General features: G+C 44.3%; 2 protein-coding genes across 5 annotated transcripts; one reads left to right on the top strand and one right to left on the bottom strand.

Moving 5' to 3' along the window:
• Nucleotides 1–1,395: 1,395 nt before the first annotated feature.
• chchd4a (coiled-coil-helix-coiled-coil-helix domain containing 4a) lies at nt 1,396–4,532 on the top strand. The gene is made up of 3 exons (XM_027016593.3): nt 1,396–1,534; nt 2,678–2,776; nt 2,970–4,532. The coding sequence occupies exons 1-3, from the start codon at nt 1,513–1,515 to the stop codon at nt 3,308–3,310; spliced, it is 462 nt and encodes a 153-aa protein (XP_026872394.2). The 5' UTR covers nt 1,396–1,512; the 3' UTR covers nt 3,311–4,532.
• si:dkey-202e22.2 (netrin-4) lies at nt 3,516–14,981 on the bottom strand. Of its 4 annotated transcripts, none has more exons than XM_035520551.2 (10): nt 14,150–14,979; nt 13,337–13,806; nt 12,367–12,723; nt 11,280–11,406; nt 10,394–10,582; nt 8,876–9,092; nt 8,451–8,563; nt 8,075–8,143; nt 5,562–5,732; nt 3,516–5,237 (listed from the first exon to the last, which is right to left on the bottom strand). In XM_035520551.2, exons 1-10 carry the CDS (start codon nt 14,238–14,240, stop codon nt 5,101–5,103), a joined length of 1,941 nt encoding a protein of 646 aa, XP_035376444.1. In that variant the 5' UTR covers nt 14,241–14,979; the 3' UTR covers nt 3,516–5,100. The 4 variants fall into 4 exon arrangements, 3 of the variants coding, with proteins under 3 accessions (XP_035376444.1, XP_035376445.1, XP_035376446.1); XM_035520552.2 differs by having other exon boundaries at nt 9,002–9,092; XR_014119399.1 differs by having other exon boundaries at nt 5,101–5,237; nt 5,392–5,732; nt 14,150–14,981.
• Nucleotides 14,982–18,329: the final 3,348 nt, after the last annotated feature.

The raw sequence follows: 18,329 nt of genomic DNA, 5'->3' as shown, positions 1-18,329 counted from the left end.
ATAGACTATATTATTATAGAATATATTGTTATAGAGTATATTATTATAGAATACATTATTACAGAGTATATTATTATAGAGTATATTATAGAATACATTACAGAGTATATTATAGAATACATTATTATAGAGTATATTATAGAGTATTATAGAAGACATTAGAGTACATGATTATAGAATAATTATTACAGAGTATATTATAGAATACATTATTATAGAGTATATTATAGAGTATTATAGAAGACATTATTAGAGTACATGATTATAGAATACATTATTACAGAGTATATTATTAGAGAATGCATTATAGAATACATTATTATAGAGTACTCCAATCATAAACTCAGAATTATCTTAGAGCATTCACCACTTCCTGAACCTTTATAACATAGTCATGTCACTATCTATACTTATTTGTTATAGACACATGAAATTTAAAATGAAACTATATATATATATATATATATATATATATATATATATATATATATTAAAAGAATCTACTATAACAAACTTGGACATTTCAGTTCAATAAACTATTGTGTTTTCTATCTCCAACTTCAAACTGTGTTGCCATTGTAACTATGAGCAACCTTTCAAAGAAAATCCTCTCTCCTTCCCCCCTTCACATTGTGTAATGTTCTGTCACAGCAGCATCGCTTTAAATGGGCCGTCAGCTTCTTGACTGACCTCACAGTGTCTTCAAATGCACAGTGGTTACTGGGGGCAAATGTTAAACCTTAGAGGTTACGTTAGGTTTGTTGGGTTTGACCCGTGTTAAAACAGATCTCAGCTATGTTCAGTATTCACGGCTCCATTTGTTCTCCTGTTATCTCTGCAGCACACACTGGTGAAGCGTCATCTGTGACTCATTCACACACTGTGACTGGCCTGCTCTGATGCATCTCATTTAACAAGGGTAGACATGAACATTTTTAAAACAGAATGCATTTTAGGATTGCAGCTGGAGACATAATATTCCATCTGCAGATACGTACAAAGCCATTACCTGATAAGAATTGTTTTATGAGAAGATAGCATAAAAAATGTTTTCACATTTTATGTGTATATCAAGTCACTGATCCTAAATAAATGTGACATAACTGGCAAAACCTAATTTAAAAAAGTGCTGACGGATTTCAGGTTAAACGTTTTGCAAACTTGCAGTTTTATTTTAGTTTGGACCGATGTTTTGTTTATAGGAATGGTTCCATATCCTGAATGTTCCTTTCATTCTTAAATACAGTGATTGAAAGATTCTAAATTAATTTGAACACTGCGTTAATTATTTGAATGATTCGGATACCATGTAAAAACCATCTCGATGGCCTTTCGTCGCAAACTTTTATATTGAAAAATCGGTAGCCATTATGCAAAACAAAACTGCAGCGGTTGCCTTCACACTCGGCGTGTGGTGCTGGTTAAGTGTGCCGGTGGCAGATGACTAAATATTGGAAACGGACTGTAAGGAAACCACTGTAGGGTAGTCCATCTTCGTCGTCGGCGGCAAAAATGTCATACTGCAAGCAGGAAGGTATGGTTGGATTAGTACTTTGTGTAAAAATCAGCCAGTTCTCTTGCCATTTGTCCCTCAATGTCATTGGACTAGCATTTAGCTAATCAGCCCGTCATGTACTTCTATAACTTTGAGAGGCTTCTGAGCCCTCTAGCATGACCTAGCTGACCCGACTACAGGCATTAATGCCAAATTAGCTAGCGAGGTGGTTAGCTTTCTTTGAACTAGTTTTGTGCTATATCAACGAGTAAAGGAAATTGAGTCTTGAACTAGCTAGCTACATAGAGAATTTAAGATGCAAAATTGCATGAGCTCACTGGTAGCGTTAGCTAACCTCGCTAGCCTGCTAAGTGTTTCGGTCCTGGGGTCAGTCCGGCATGGATGGAACAGGACTGATCAGAACTTCACTGGGCGATGTACGTGAGGTGCATCTGAAACGCCTCACACTTACTTCAGTTAGCTTTGGCTATATAGCGGTGTCTGTTACTCCTTGAAAGCCAAAGTCCATGACCTGTTCATCGGTTTAGTTACTGACGTTGGGTGTCCACGTGGGCCACGTGCGTCATCCCGTTTAAGAGCGCGGTATTCCGGCGCTTACCTAAAGCCACCTGCTTTCTGAAGGGACTTCCGTCAGTGATGAGGTTGTATCTTTTAAGTTTTATTTTAGACAAGGTGTTCTGCCAATATCCTGATCGTTACTGTGTTTAGTAGAAGTGGTGTGTGTGTGTGCGTCGCCATGCCATCATCTTTCTCATCTCCTAGTCCACGGACTTCTGCTCACTGCACTGTTTACATAAATACACTCAATCTATTAAACTATCAATTATGTTTGCAACTACTTACCAAGTGTTCAATACTCTTGGTCACACTCGCCATTTTTACTCATCTTTTCATATATGCTAATAGTATAGATCTAGAAATGGGATATATTTTGAGCTCTCCAAAGATATTTAACGATATAGAGATGCATAGTTTACTTTTATCCCATCTTTATTTAATCTTTTCTTAAACATTCACACAACTACCGTTTTTATTGCTAAGATGATCTGTCCAATATGTTTGATTGTACCATTGATCCTGTGTTAGCCATATGACTAATAAACTGAACATGAAATTTGTAGGATTTGCTCAAACCTACCCTGGGTCTCATTTTTGTCTCAGGTAAAGATCGCATCATCTTTGTTACAAAGGAGGACCATGAGGCCCCAAGCAATGCTGAGCTTGTGGAAGATGACCCAAATGACCCTTATGAAGATCACGGTGAGCTCTGATATAACTTGATGTAGTAGATTAGCAGAATATTAGAAGTGGTAAAGATGCTAACAGCGCTAGAAGTGAAAAGTGTCTGACTGGCATTCTAGCGCAGCCTGTGTGTGTTCTGGGGATGTTTTAGTGTAGAGCTGAAATTATGGGAGCAAACCACTTCACTGTTAACACACTGGACTTCCCTCAGGTCTCATACTGCCCAGCGGGGAGATTAACTGGAACTGCCCGTGTCTCGGAGGCATGGCCAGCGGTCCCTGCGGACAGCAGTTCAAAGAGGCTTTCTCCTGTTTCCACTACAGCACAGAGGAGGTGAAGGGCTCTGAGTGCATTGAGCACTTCCGCGGCATGCAGGAGTGCATGCAGAAATATCCGGAACTCTACCCCCAGGAGGATGAGAACGAGAGCGGCCCCTCTGGAGGGGATGATACTGCACCCGCTGAACCCAGCAACACCGACGCGGCTTCCGTTCCTGATTCCTCCGTGGATGAAGTGACGGTGGCAGGCACAGAAAACGCCGCCACAAGCTAATAGTGCGCATATCCTGACTCTCGACCTCTTGACCTTGATCACAGCTAGTCTTGACCTACACACAGATCATGGGTACACCTCTGAACGGACCTCTTGACCCTCAGAATGCACTGATGTCACCAGAAAGAGCAGCAAAGTTAACACTCAGAGGCTTCAGCTATTTCCCTTAGAGAGAAAGAGAAGAGCTTTGAGTTGTAGAGTGAAATTATGCTGTATGGGGACGTTTATTGAATTGATGGATGTGTGAGGTTTTGTACAAATCCACAGGGTTGAGGTCTGCAGTTGACATTCACAGACAGTAACAAAGGACTGATGTTAATTAGATCTTAATGCTACTAATAGTAATGAATGTTGCTGTCAAAGCCTTACACTGTTTTTTTCAGTCTGCCAATCAGCTTTTCTGATTGACGAAGCTGACGCATGATTCTCATTCAGGTCAGCCTGGTCCATTTACCTCCGTTAGCTATGCTTGGGTGCTTTGTCCTTTTTTACCTATGTTCACAGATCAGTCTACAGTGGGGGCCTAGTGCTGCTCAGATGACATTGTGTTGAGGTTGGAATACTGTTGCTCTCCTAATAAAACCTTTTGTCTGTGACAGTAACAGGTGAGGTGAGCTCCACTGGGCATGTACAAACCAGGAGCAGTGCCCTGCAGACTTTTCTTAAGATAGCAATGTTTTACATGCTCAAAAAGATGGGGCAGTGTGTGGGTGTGGGTGGGTGTAGAGCTATTTTACCATTTCCATCAATAATTGTTTGTGATGTGATTGGCCAGTTATCCAATCTGGGTGGATGGGTACCAGGAACTGAGTACACAGTCAGCAAGGCTGTCATGGGCATTAATCAGCTGACCTACAGAGTAATAACAGTCAGGTGGGATCATCATAATGTGTGGTGCTGTTCCGTGGAGACTAGGGCCCGTGTGTGTGGTTCTGTTGGGGGTAGACTAAGACCTGTATGCATAAACCATCTTCGCCTCCACATTTCCAGTCTATGAACCATGTTTGTGTGTCCTTGATCTCAAAGTTGTTACTAGCTTTTGTACTCAGGCCTAGTTTATTTTCAGTCATCCCTCTTACCGAGTTAGCCCACTAGGGGGCACCCCTGTGCTGAACACACTCGGATCCTTTATAGTAAGGATCATAGCTCAGCCGGTGAAAGATTTAATGCATAATTTCCTCATTCATCCTGATGTGATTAAACGAAAACAGAGTGAAAACTGCCCCTGTCTGTGTATGGCAGTCTTTTCCTGGAGGCTGGTGTCTTTGATTTTGATGGATAGACCTGGATTGACCTAGTGCTGGACCGAGACACTGACAATGGTCCAGGAGTCCAGTAGCCTAGCTAATCTTAAGATGGAGCTGGAAAACATCAAAAAGGGAAAATATTTTGGAATGGTGGCCACTTTTGTTGACGCGCTAAATGAAAACAGAAGTTCTAACAACCTAGTGACACAGTTGCCCAGCAATATGAGAGATCTTTGATAATGTGTGTCTACATAAGTACACAACCAGTATGAACAGCACAAGTGAAATGTATAATTTCAGCATGGACAGTACACAGATCTTAGAAGAGTCAAACGGCCACTCTGTAGCTAGGCAGAACAAACCATATAAAGAAACAGACAGTGGCCAGACGGTCCAGCGCGGCTTTGCTTCACTTCACCTTGTGCTCCTACACACTGTCCAAACTCGACCTCTTTTGATGGGGTGTGACGCAGGAGCTTTATATGATCCAGGACTCGTCCTGGCCTGGTTCAGCATGCTGGAAGCCCTCGGGCCTCATTGCACTCACAGGCAGCCCTGCTGCACCGCCTCGGAGACCAGGAGACCGACCGCAGGGGTCCACGGAGCCACCAGGCTCTGCACAGTGGCGAGCAGGCGACCCGATTCTGCCTCTTCTGGGCCTGCCAGCAGGTATCTCCCCCCTGGGGAAGAGTCACAGTCACACAGTTGACTGGAACACTGCGGCCGAACGCAGGGCAATCAAGTTCTGCACTATACTGCAGTGTATGATAAACAGGTTTTAAGGAGGAGTAAGGGTTAATCCTCAGTGATCCTTTACAACAATGATCTGTTTACATTTTTAGCGAAGCGTCGTTAAGCATCTTTACTGCAGTAGAAGCCAGTGATGTGTCTTGGAGCAGAGACGTCTGTCATTAACACTACAGCAGGTGTCAGGGACCATCAGTCAAACAAGGCGCGTCTGTCTGGGACTGGCCGACTGGCCACGCCCCTTCCAGGTGTGGTACCTGGGTTGAGCACGGGGCAGGTGCAGCCTCGGCTGGTCCAGGACAGAGGGTACAGGCTGCGGGTGCCCTGCCGGAGCGGCACCACCCCCGAGCGCATCACCTTATGCACCTTCACCCTCACCACGGCATGCGTGCCCTTATCGTGGGCCGAGAGTACGCTGGCCTTCATCACTGCAGACACACATGCACACAGCTGGGTAATATAAAGCCACCATGTGTCCCGACTCCTGCGCTGTTTGTGGACGTGTTCTAACAGTGTTAGGAGCTACGCATTGTGAAGTCAACTTCATTGCGGGATGGTAAGGGACAGTCGAACCTTAATGTGATGCGTAACTGCTCTTTGGACTGTTTGGAGCATTTGAAGTTCTTTTTTTTCATGGTAAGTTGACGGCTACCATCTGCTTCCCAAGATTCCTGTAACTCCGCCCATCACACATTTTTGAGCTGCTCTGCATGCAGCGTCACAGGACAGCTGGACCCTGGTGGCCTCTCAACATTAATATATTATTATTTATTATTGTTATATTATTAGTATATTACCCCCTTTTCACCTGAATGGTGTGGTCTGTTTTGTCTCAGACAAAAATACCCCCCACCCATCTAAAATATTCACAATTCCATGTAAAAAAAAATAAAAAATAAAAAATGCACCGCTAATGAACACAAGCAAAAAAGTTCTAAGGAGGAAGCATTAAATATCACCACATGCTCTTACAAAGAATATGTTGGAGTTAGAGTTAGAGCTATGTTAGGGTTAGGGTTAGAGTTATAGCTATGTTAGGGTTAGGGTTAGAGTTATAGCTATGTTATGTTTAGGGTTAGAGTTAGAGCAATGTTAGGTTTAGAGTTAGGGTAATGTTATGGCTATGTTAGGGTTAGGGTAATGTTGGGGCTATGTTAGGGTTATGTTAGGGTTAGAGTCGGAATATGTTAGGGTTAGGGTTAGAGTCAGGGATGGGTTAGGGTAATGTTAGAGCTATGTTAGGGTTAGAGTCAGGGATGGGTTAGGGTAATGTTAGAGCTATGTTAGGGTTAGAGTCAGGGATATGTTAGGGTTAGGGTAATGGGGCTATGTTAGGGTTAGGGTAATGTTGGGGCTATGTTAGGGTTAGTGTCAGAGATATGTTAGGGTTAGGGTAATGTTGGGGCTATGTTAGGGTTAGTGTCAGAGATATGTTAGGGTTAGGGTAATGTTGGGGCTATGTTAGGGTTAGAGTCAGGGATATGTTAGGGTTAGGGTAATGTTGGGGCTATGTTAGGGTTAGGGTAATGTTGGGGCTATGTTAGGGTTAGTGTCAGAGATATGTTAGGGTTAGGCTAATGTTGGGGCTATGTTAGGGTTAGTGTCAGAGATATGTTAGGATTAGGGTAATGTTGGGGCTATGTTAGGGTTAGTGTCAGATATGTTAGGGTTAGGGTAATGTTGGGGCTATGTTAGGGTTAGAGTCAGGGATATGTTAGGGTTAGGGTAATGTTGGGGCTATGTTAGGGTTAGTGTCAGGGATATGTTAGGGTTAGGGTAATGTTGGGGCTATGTTAGGGTTATGTTAGGGTTAGAGTCGGAATATGTTAGGGTTAGGGTTAGAGTCAGGGATGGGTTAGGGTAATGTTAGAGCTATGTTAGGGTTAGAGTCAGGGATGGGTTAGGGTAATGTTAGAGCTATGTTAGGGTTAGAGTCAGGGATGGGTTAGGGTAATGTTAGAGCTATGTTAGGGTTAGAGTCAGGGATATGTTAGGGTTAGGGTAATGGGGCTATGTTAGGGTTAGTGTAATGTTGGGGCTATGTTAGGGTTAGTGTCAGAGATATGTTAGGGTTAGGGTAATGTTGGGGCTATGTTAGGGTTAGTGTCAGAGATATGTTAGGGTTAGGGTAATGTTGGGGCTATGTTAGGGTTAGAGTCAGGGATATGTTAGGGTTAGGGTAATGTTGGGGCTATGTTAGGGTTAGGGTAATGTTGGGGCTATGTTAGGGTTAGTGTCAGAGATATGTTAGGGTTAGGGTAATGTTGGGGCTATGTTAGGGTTAGTGTCAGATATGTTAGGGTAATGTTGGGGCTATGTTAGGGTTAGTGTCAGGGATATGTTAGGGTTAGGGTAATGTTGGGGCTATGTTAGGGTTAGAGTCAGGGATATGTTAGGGTTAGGGTAATGTTGGGGCTATGTTAGGGTTAGTGTCAGGGATATGTTAGGGTTAGGGTAATGTTGGGGCTATGTTAGGGTTAGAGTCAGGGATATGTTAGGGTTAGGGTAATGTTGGGGCTATGTTAGGGTTAGAGTCAGGGATATGTTAGGGTTAGGGTAATGTTGGGGCTATGTTAGGGTTAGAGTCGGATATGTTAGGGTTAGGGTAATGTTGGGGCTATGTTAGGGTTAGAGTCAGGGATATGTTAGGTTTAGGGTGGTAACACAGCACAGACTGATTCCTGCTTCCATAAACCAGATAAACACAAGTCACCTTGATAGATAATTCATCAAGAACTTTCAAGACACGCAAGTGTTTGCCTGATCTTACCATAAGAATGTTTCATACTACACAGGTCAGACACACTCGTCAGCTTCCTCTGTTTGCAGCTGCATTTCCCTGTAGAGGACACCCCCCCCCCAGGCTTGGTCACAATGGTATGGGCTTTCAATAACACCCATGACATTTAAGCACAGTGACACAAACACTCCCACAGCTGTGAAAGGGCATCACGTTCGGAGATCTGTGTTTTATCGGCAGGTCAGCTGATATTTATGTAACAATTCTAACAACAGACATTGTGTCAAAGCAGTTTTAGAGAACTCCCAGTCTAAATCCCTGATGCACCAGTCAGGAGCAGCTGTGTAAGGAAATATTCCATGTGGGATGACAAACAACTCCATTGGGGGCATTCCCATCAGCTCACCTGTGTGGTGCAGGGCTGAGACTGCCAGCTCTCTTGGCCACGCCTCCTCATGTGGCTGAAAGTGAGTCAGGTCGCCTCCAATGGGAACACTGTAAAACTGGCCATGGGCTTTCCTTCAGAGAGAAAGAGGAAATGACACACAGTTGACGAGTTGACGAGAAGAGGGTTGCGCACTTGATCTCTTTCAAAACCTGGACAAAGTATTCAGCTTATAGGGAGCACTGTGTCGTGTTACAGACAAAAGGTAGTCTAGGACTGTCGAGTGTAATTCATACAGCTTTTGTTAACAAGAAGTATCCATGCAATTCCTTCTTGGGCTTGAATAGGTCTATAGTGGCTTACCAGAAATACCATCAAAACAGGTTACCAGGCAACGCGCCTAATGGGAGAAAGGTTGCTGTGCTATATCTGGTTGTTAAACTCACCTGTCTAAACATTGACCTGTGACGGGGTCACAGTTCAAAGGGCATTTGCAGGGTCTGCAGCCCTCCGGCCCAAAACCCCAGTGGCCAGGCAGGCAGTGGCCACAGCTGGTACCCCCGACCCCTGACCTGCAGTGACACTGTCCGCTTCTCGGGTGACACCACGCATTCTCACTGCTGCTCTGTGCCGGAACTGTGCCAACTGGGTCACACCAACAGGCTGCCAAAGAGAAGCTCTCTGGGTAAGGAGGTGTTCCTTTGGGCTGATATCATACCAGCATTCTACTACTAACCTTAAGCTTAACTGTTAAAGTATACACACCAACGCTGATCTCAGGTCAGACGAAATTTAATCGCCAAGAGATGCCCCAGTCTCAAGATCAGCTGTCTTAATTTGTGCAAAGATGTCATGCTTGGCTGACCACAGCAGATATTTTTCTGCCTCTAGAGTTTCTGCCTGCCCTGTTTACCCTTCACACATTTGACAATAGCTGTTTTCTGAAACATTTGAAGAAAATTTGCCAATCGGTAAATGTGATTTGACTTGTGATTAAACATTTAAATAAAGTTTTGTTTGGACACCAGAAGAGTAAGGATAAATAAATCTGAATATCCTTGATTTTAGTCTGAAAAGTGCAATGACATACTATTACCAGTTAATGAGGTGGTATTACACTGACCTTTTAACAGTTCACCAGGTGGTACTACACTGACCTTTTACCAGTCAATGAGGTGGTATTACACTGACCTTTTACCAGTTAATGAGGTGGTATTACACTGACCTTTTAACAGTTAATGAGGTGGTGTTACACTGACCTTTTACCAGTCAATGAGGTGGTATTACACTGACCTTTTACCAGTTAATGAGGTGGTGTTACACTGACCCTTTACCAGTTAATGAGGTGGTATTACACTGACCTTTTACCAGTTAATGAGGTGGTATTACACTGACCTTTTAACAGTTAACCAGGTGGTATTACACTGACCTTTTAACAGTTCACCAGGTGGTATTACACTGACCTTTTACCAGTTAATGAGATGGTATTACACTGACCTTTTAACAGTAAAACAGTTACAATCTTTTGTGATTTTAAAAGAAGAAAGCTTGACCTGGCACCTGGAGATGAATTTACCTGTAGGGTTTAGTTCTAGCCCTAATTTGGATTTGTTGACCTGTGGGGTTTGGCTTCAATCATAATCTATCTGACTTAACTGTAATATTCATGAAGATTTGAATGAATTGAATATGTTGGATTAGAATTAGAATGAAACTCTGTGAGATAATGGCTGTCTCGGAACAGTGTTTGTCAGGCCTGTCAGAGGGATTCGAAAAGTGTAACCCAACAGTTCATCCAAACTGACCAGGTGAGATCTTCATTCATTATTATTAACATTTGATATTTATGGGTGAACTATTCCTTCAAAGCCAAACTGATATCGTACCATCAAAGGCACGCCCTCAGGTATCTGTCAATTCCAGATCACAGACGTGACTGCCCCCCACCCTTCTCCCAGACGTACGTGTACAGGCTTGTGGTGAGTTGAGAGGTCTGGCCGGGTGCCGATGGTATCCCGGGCGACAGCGATGGCACCTACGGCCTGCCGTGTTGTGCTGGCAGTTATCACAGACGCCGCCGCTCAGCCGAGCCGTAGAGCGCCACACCCACGGGGAGAAGCGACAGCTGTCAGCATGACCGTGACACTCACACTCTACAGAGAGAGAGGGTTAAGCTCATTTTAAATACATTATAAAAGCGCAAAGGTAAACATGACCAGAACACCAAACACAGACCTTATTGGGTATGCTAATTACCTGAAGATAAGATGTGTTAGATAAGACGTGTTAGAGCAAACCCAGTGCAAGAAGGTTGGAGTGAAGAGACAGACATGATGCTAACATACACATTCAGTAATGAGGTTACCGATGCTGGCGTTACAGAGTGGCGCTTCATGTCAGCTGCTCGGTAGGGGCCCTTATTCTGACAGGGGTCGGTTTCTGGTCGGTAAGGGCCCTTACTGTGACAGGGGTTGTGCTCTTTTCAGTAAGGGCCCTTATTCTGACAGGGGTCAGTTTCTGGTCGGTAAAGGCCCTTTCTCTGACAGGGGTTGTGCTCTTTTTGGTAAGGGCCCTTACTCTGACAGGGGTCGGTTTCTGGTTGGTAAAGGCCCTTACTGTGACAGGGGTTGTGCGCTTTTCAGTAAGGGCCCTTATTCTGACAGGGGTTGTGCTCTTTTCGGTAAGGGCCCTTATTCTGACAGGGGTTGTGCGCTTTTCAGTAAGGGCCCTTATTCTGACAGGGGTTGTGCTCTTTTCGGTAAGGGCCCTTATTCTGACAGGGGTTGTGCTCTTTTCGGTAAGGGCCCTTATTCTGACAGGGGTCGGGTTCTGGGCAGTAAAGGCCCTTACTGTGACAGGGGTTGTGCTCTCCACTGCTTCCATTGGCAGGCCTCCAGGGCTGGTCGTTGTAGAGTGGCATGCACCTCTCGCAGTGGGCACCTGCCGTGTAGTGAGTGCACACACACCTGCCCTGCACCTGCACCCAACACAAACACATTTACATGTGTGGTACAGGTGAAATGATCACCACAACAAAGGTCAGGTCATGGCCGCTCTATCGGAAAGGTATGTTGTTAAAACTGAACAAAAGCAATTAAGTACAAATTAAGGATTTATCTTCCAGTGTGTTCATACAAGCGAGTCATTCTTTAATTACAAAGCTGTGCTGATACTCTAACACGTCAAACAGTCAATGATACTAGCAGTGTTAGCAATTGTTCATTTATTGTAAGCAACGTTTGCAATGTACGCTGACTAATCACTTTATTAGGGACACCTGCTCCAGAACTGCAGGTGTAGGAGTCCTCAGTCGAGTACATGAACTCAGAGTGACCGATTGACAGAAACTTGTTCTAAATAGCACAGCGTGTCTGGGGGCTGCTTTCTAAACGACAACATCAAAGCGCAGCTGACGTCAGGATATCGTTTATGTAAACATACATAGATATATATCAGTTTATTCATGAGTGTTTGCAAAAACCGTGATAAAATCCTAAAGGAGCCTTTACAGTATAAATGTAAAGGAAAAGCATTCAACCAACAGCTGGCTTTGGTCAAACCAGTTTGTGCATGAACGGGTCCACTGAGGCATACAGATCTTCACACACACTGTACACAACCAGATGGTACCAGGAGTGGGAGATTACAGCCTACTGTAAGCCATACGGCAGCCTATGAAGTACAACTACACAGTAAGTATCAAATAAAGTGGCGAGAGAGGGTTTACTATAGCTCACTTAATGCACTCTTAATACACACTCACTTAATACACACTCTCACTTAATACACACTCTTAATACACACTCTCACTTAATACACACTCTTAATACACACTCTCACTTAATACACTCACTTAATACACACTCACACTTAATACACTCTCACTTAATGTACACTCACACAGACACACACTCCACGGAGACACACACTCCCTCACCACACTGCTGCTCTGTGGAGCGTCTCCTCCGTGTCCGACAGGCATGCAGTGCTCCGCGTGTCCGTGACAGAGGCAGGTTCCTCGGGCCTCCAGTGTGTAAATGGCATAGGGGCCTGGATCTGTCTCGTGGACCAGACTAGGCCGCGACTGCTCAGGAATGACAGGTGAGAACCTTTGGATGTTTTCCTGCCGGTATAAAGCAACGTGGCGCCCCCTGGAGGGGAAGACTGATGGGGCAGGACACTGGTGAGGCTTTAAGAGTCGTATGCGCAGGTTAGTGAGGGTCAGGAGAGAAAGAGCCTCCGGGCTGTAGGGGTCATCCAGCCTGCCACCCTGACCCATGGATCGGAATATGACCTGCACACATTTAGAGTAATAAAAATCTTTAGCATTATTTTCTTTAGAACGGGGGCTACATGGATAAAGAGGCTTGTACTACTCCAGACTCTGGGGGCCACATACTTCAGCCCCGGCACCACAGACAGAGTGCAGAGTGCAGCCCAAGGGCAGTGGGTTCACCATTAAACACTGGACAACATCGTACTGGACAAAAGAAAGGGTTGTGGAGGTTCAGGGTCTAATCTCCTAAAAACACAGAGGTAAACAGGGATATGCAGTTCCCAGCCTTCCAGGGTCACACAGGATTACCTCCTTGTACATGCTGGAGTCTGCTGATGAAAAAGCCAATCAAATGCACTGATCACAGTGACAGGAAAAAGGCTGGATTCAGTTATGAGAATCAGATCTGTGCACCTTTTCCCAAAGAGCTTCTATCGCTGTGGCCACAAAGCCTTGGAGATCCACTTTAATCCAATTTACACTTAAACATGCTGGACTTGGCCCACATTCCTACCGGACACACAAACACCTGATCCAGCAAATCAAGGACTTTGGAAGATTATAATCAAGTGTGTCAGATGACAGGTGGAGCTAGACCAGACAGACTCGCACGGCCTGACACCCACCCTACCTCTCCTCCAATGCACGGTGCAGCACTGGAGTATCTGGATGTGCAGAGCGCCCCCTGCTGGCTCATGTCATTAGGCACCCCGAAAGCAGCGCTGCAGTTCTCGGCGAAGAGCTTCAGTGTCTCCCAGGTGCTTCCAAAGTCCTGCGAGCGCTCCAGGGTCATGGCCGCTGGGCGCGGTGAGCGGAACACCAGCACCACGTGGGTCAGGCAGAACCGAGCCTCCAGGTCCAAGCGGATCTCGTCCTCTCCCCACGCTGCTGCTCCTGACCCCCACCAGGTGTCGGGGTGGAGGAAGGGGTCATCTGCCATCAGCGCAGGGGGGTGGGGCTCGTCCAGGCAGCGTCGCGAGTGGGCGGGGCAGAGGAGGGTGGGGCCGAGGGGGGAGCAGCAGGAAGACCGCGTGCGGAGGGTCCGGCCACTCGCTAGGTTACCCAGAGGTGGGCTGCAGGCTCGGCTAGCGCATCTGGAGGCTGGAAACGAGAGGGCGGGGTGGGGTGGGGGTGTGTGTAAAATGAACACACACACACACGACTGACTGTAGTGGAATAAAGCATGGGGCTTAGGGTGGAAATTTTGCAAATAAAACGCAGTAGCCTTGAAATTCTTCAGGACTAGAAACTAGGCCTCCACGTTTGAGCGGTTTAGCTACATTTGAAAAAAGCTTCACTTATACAAAGGAAAGAAGTCAATATTTGTATCGTGCTTAACCCTGCATGAAAAGAGAACTGTTGCACACGGCTCGCATCGGCTATTGTCAGAGACTGAAATGAAAGCACAGCCACAGCACCTGATGGCTCTGCTCTCAGCTCTCACCTTTCACGCTCTGCAGGAATCCAGGAAGCAGCGCCGCTGCGCTGCAGAAAATCAGCACCGCAACTCGGAGACACGGCGAAGGCAGCTCCATGTCCGGTTCAAACGTGCATCGCTGGACAGATCCACTTACCGCAGGCAGTTCCGAATGCGCGCGTCGCGGTGAGTGTTGTGGATTTCGTCGAGAGCGCGTTCATTGTCCGCCGTGATGAGCGCGATGAAGATGAAGTCCGTGCAAAACACGAATAAAGACCTCACAGCACACGTCCGAACACGGCTCACAAATCACGTCTCCTGCGCAATCATGAATAAACTTGGCGAGCATCTAGGGTTTCATCTTACCGAGGCTCCAGTTCCTAAACGCACCTGTCAAAAGCATCGATGGAAAACCGTTTTATTTCGCTGACCGGCGCCTTCTAGCAGTCGCTTCGTCGGCACTTGGAGCCTTTCAACGTGTTCGGCTGAACTGAAGAAACTTGGGATATGGGACTGTAAACGGCCGCTGCTCGGCGCCTGTGTTGTGCCTCCTGCTCTAGTGGACTGAGAGCTTCTTCTGGATGAGCTGAATGACTGCTGACTGAACAAACAGCCGCAGCGTCGCTGCGCCTCAGTGCCCCTCCGTGGATAACCCAGAGCAGTGCGTCTGTGCGGACAGGTAGCGCAGGCTCACGGGTCAAGGCAAACATTCACGGACTCGAGGACTGAACTAATGCGAACCAGCCGCTCATAGGTTCCCAAATGTGCCAGATCTCTTCGTGGGCACAGGAACATTGCTCGAAAATAACTTTAGCTACCTCACATCCCCTCATTTAATTTGGTATTGTGTGTTGTTCTGGTGCATCGCTTAAACAAACAAATAAATAAATGTAAACCTATTTGTGAAAATATCTTCAAGCTTACCTTTCTTTGTCCCATGCTGTGGTTTGGGAAGGAGGCAGCCTGCATAAGCAAGCCAGGACACTGCCTCAGGACAGAGGAACGCGGCAGTGAAACAAAGCCTGGATGCCTCAGGCAGCCATTAACTTTTAGCTTGCAGTGGAGGTCTGTACGAGCAACTGGCTTAATGCACAAAGTGAAATGAGGTCAAACCTTTGCATCATGACACAATACAAGACTGGTCATTAAAGACTGGTCAGTAAAGACTGGCCAGTAAAAACTGGTCCATAAAGATCAGTCAGTAAAGACCTGTCAATAAAGACTGGTCAGTAAAGACTGGTTACTAAGTTTATTCTCAGCCAGGTTTGTTGGTTGAAGGTCTTCTTTGAACAGGTCTTTTTTTCTAAGCAGAAAAAAACATTTTAAAATAGAAAATGCTTTGATTTATGCTGGGCAAACATCAGGGGCTTCTCACCACACACTACACACTCTGTGGTTCAACAGGTTTTTATGGTGAAACCTAAAAGCAAAAGCCACAGAATATTCTAGTAACAACGCATCAAAGCTCTGCATACCCGATTGACTACATGTGCACACAATGAGACTGAGGTTTTAACTTCAAACTGAGGTTTGATCTTTTCTTCTGTAGCTCAAGCGTTTAGATTCTTATAATTCAAACAGTTTCCCTGACACAAACCCCAAAAAAGACATTAAATGTTAAAAACATTTGGCCATGTCTTTGTTTTTGTCAGGTTTTGATCTCTAAATGAAGGCAATTCTTTGAGAGAAGACAGAAGCTGAAGAGAAGATGTCTACTTCTTTAAGTGGACTAATTTCGCTGTGAAATTATATGAGACAAAGTGGTATAAAATAAGCGAAAATGGTCAAAAAGTGTCAATATGAAAACTTTATGTTCTCTTTCATGTTTCAATTTCACAGTTGTCCTCCGGACATCCCTTTTCCCTGATATTAAACTTTCTTTCACTTCTAGAGCTGCTCTGATGTTCTTTAATGTCTTCTGCTGTCATCTTCTTCTTCTTCTCTGTTCTTCTGCTTCACATGTCTTTCATTGTGCTGTACCAAAGACCAGCGAAAGTCTTTATGGCAGATTCCGTTAATTCTGATGATGGTGTACAAAATGGTATTATTAATCCTGATTGTGTTAATATTAATCCCGAAGTGCTAATACTGATGATAGTGTGAATGTTAATACTGGTGATAGTGTTAATGTTAATCCTGATGATTGTATTAATATTAATCATGATGACAGTGTTAATATTAATCATGATGACTGTATTAATATTAATCATGACGGTGTTAATGTTAATCATGATGATGGTTTTAATGTTAAATATGATCATGGTGTTAATATTAATCGTGATGATTGTATTAATATTAATCATGATGATGGTGTTAATGTTAATCCTGATGATGGTTTTAATGTTAATCCAAATGATTGTATTAATATTAATCCTGATGATTGTATTAATATTAATCATGATGGTGTTAATGTTAAACATGATGATGGTGTTAATGTTAATCATGATGATGGTGTTAATGTTAATCCTGACTATGGTGTACTAGGTGTGTACTCTAGGGCACAGGTAGTGGAAGCTCGATGGTTAAGGTACTAGACTATTAACCAGCAGGTTGCCAGTTTATGTCCCTCCAATGTTGGGCCCCTGAGCAAGACCATAACCCTCAATTACTCAAGTTGTGTTCAGACCTAACTGTAACTAACTTTGGATAAAAGTGTCATCTGAATGCTATATTTAAATGTTAATATTTCTAGATGTGAAAGCCTCTTGATTGCCTGATTTAAAGACCACAAAAGAGGTGTGGGGGTGTGCGTTCTGTAACATTCTGTGGTACATTCTGAGTTTGGTTAGATAGTGTCACTTTTGAACATGAATGCACTTTAATTTCACTTGTATGCAATCAGTTGTATGATTCGGAGACACTACCTGTCTATAACACACCTGTAATACCCACAATGTACTACCTGAACAAAAATGCTAGATCAGTTTGGTTCTGTCTTTTGAAGCTCACTGTAATAGTGCCTCTTAGTTTTACAGTCATGTGTCAGTACACCCTAATCTGCACACATGTGGTCTTAGTTTGTCTCTTTTTGTATTGTGCTGATGGTTGGGTGTTTTCTCATCAGCTGAAGTTAAAAACTTGTGAAGTCTTAAAATAAAACACATGTGCATTCCAGTGACATGGCTCACTCTTTGGGTTTGAGACCCTGGCACATTTAAAAAGTTAATTGATCCAGCTGTAATTGTCTACAATTTAATGCACAGTAACATCTGAGCTCCAGACAGCACTCATGCAGTCAACATCTTTCCAAGCTTGATAGAGTGGTAACAGTGAAAACAACATGGCCCTGTAAACACACTACCCCATCTCTTAGGACTTGCGTCGATGGGACAACCCATGCGTGGAGTGACCTTTCTTCTCTTTTCTAATGTGCTCTCCAGATGACCTCTGTCTGGCTATTTCTAGTGGCTCCCTGCTGAATGGGGTTTCAATTCCAGTCAGAGCAGGGCCGTTGGGGCATCTGGGGCTAATAGCTTTCCTGATGATCTCACTCCTAATTCCTATCTTGCCCTGTGTTTGAAACTTCAATTAGAATTAGGTGGAATTGTTCCTCTGCCGTCTTGGGACTAGCTGTGAGGTAACTATCGGGGGGAGGTACAGATCGTCTGATGTAGTAGGCACAGAAACAACCGCTGCTTTCTGAAAGTCTTCATTGTTTTTAGTTGAGGAAGCCAGGTTTGGATCATTTCTGACTGAAGCAAAATTTCTTTATCCTTGTGTACTTTTCTGTCTCTGTCACTCTGTCAATGTTTTTTAGTGTGGTTCATTTATATTCCACCATCTATTGTATTTTTATCTGTAATAGTAAGGTATATAATAAGGTAAATGCATTTCAGCATAAAATATCTTAAGCAACCAGAATACAAAACAGATTAAAGGTAAAGACAGGTTGGAAAGTAAACAGGTAGACAGGTAGTTCTGCTGGCACTGAGTCTAATGAAATAAAACCTTCTGTTCCCAGTAATCCACAATACTGAGGTTTGTGTGTCGGCATGTGTTTGTGTGTGTATGTGTATGTGTTTGTGTGTATGTGTGCTTGTGTGTGTCTGTAGGTGTTTGTGTATGTGTGTTCATGTGTGTTTGTGTGCATGTGTTTGTGTGTATGTGTGCATTCATGTGTTTACTGATGCATGTAGGGAGTCTGAAACATTGCTTATGGTGACGTATGTTTGCATGTGAACACTTTAAAGTTAATGTTTATAGATGT

The sequence above is a fragment of the Electrophorus electricus genome, chromosome 22 (genome assembly GCF_041902795.1).
Source record: "Electrophorus electricus isolate QZ-2024a chromosome 22, ASM4190279v1, whole genome shotgun sequence".
Lineage (NCBI taxonomy): Eukaryota > Metazoa > Chordata > Actinopteri > Gymnotiformes > Gymnotidae > Electrophorus > Electrophorus electricus.
The sequence above is the reverse complement of the archived record's forward strand: the minus strand, read 5'-3'. Positions and strand labels throughout refer to the sequence as shown.

Excerpts from the sequence above, each read along its gene's own strand:
- chchd4a (XM_027016593.3), top strand. The coding sequence starts at position 1,513 with ATGTCATACTGCAAGCAGGAAG. Across the intron at positions 1,535-2,677 it reads GTCATACTGCAAGCAGGAAG|GTAAAGATCGCATCATCTTT; the intron begins GTATGGTTGGAT and ends TTTTTGTCTCAG. Across the intron at positions 2,777-2,969 it reads TGACCCTTATGAAGATCACG|GTCTCATACTGCCCAGCGGG; the intron begins GTGAGCTCTGAT and ends GACTTCCCTCAG.
- si:dkey-202e22.2 (XM_035520551.2), bottom strand. The coding sequence starts at position 14,240 with ATGGAGCTGCCTTCGCCGTGTCTCCGAGTTGCGGTGCTGATTTTCTGC. Across the intron at positions 10,583-11,279 it reads AGAGCACAACCCCTGTCACA|AGTGTGAGTGTCACGGTCAT; the intron begins GTAAGGGCCTTT and ends CTCTCTCTGTAG. Across the intron at positions 5,238-5,561 it reads CTGCCCCGTGCTCAACCCAG|GGGGGAGATACCTGCTGGCA; the intron begins GTACCACACCTG and ends ACTCTTCCCCAG.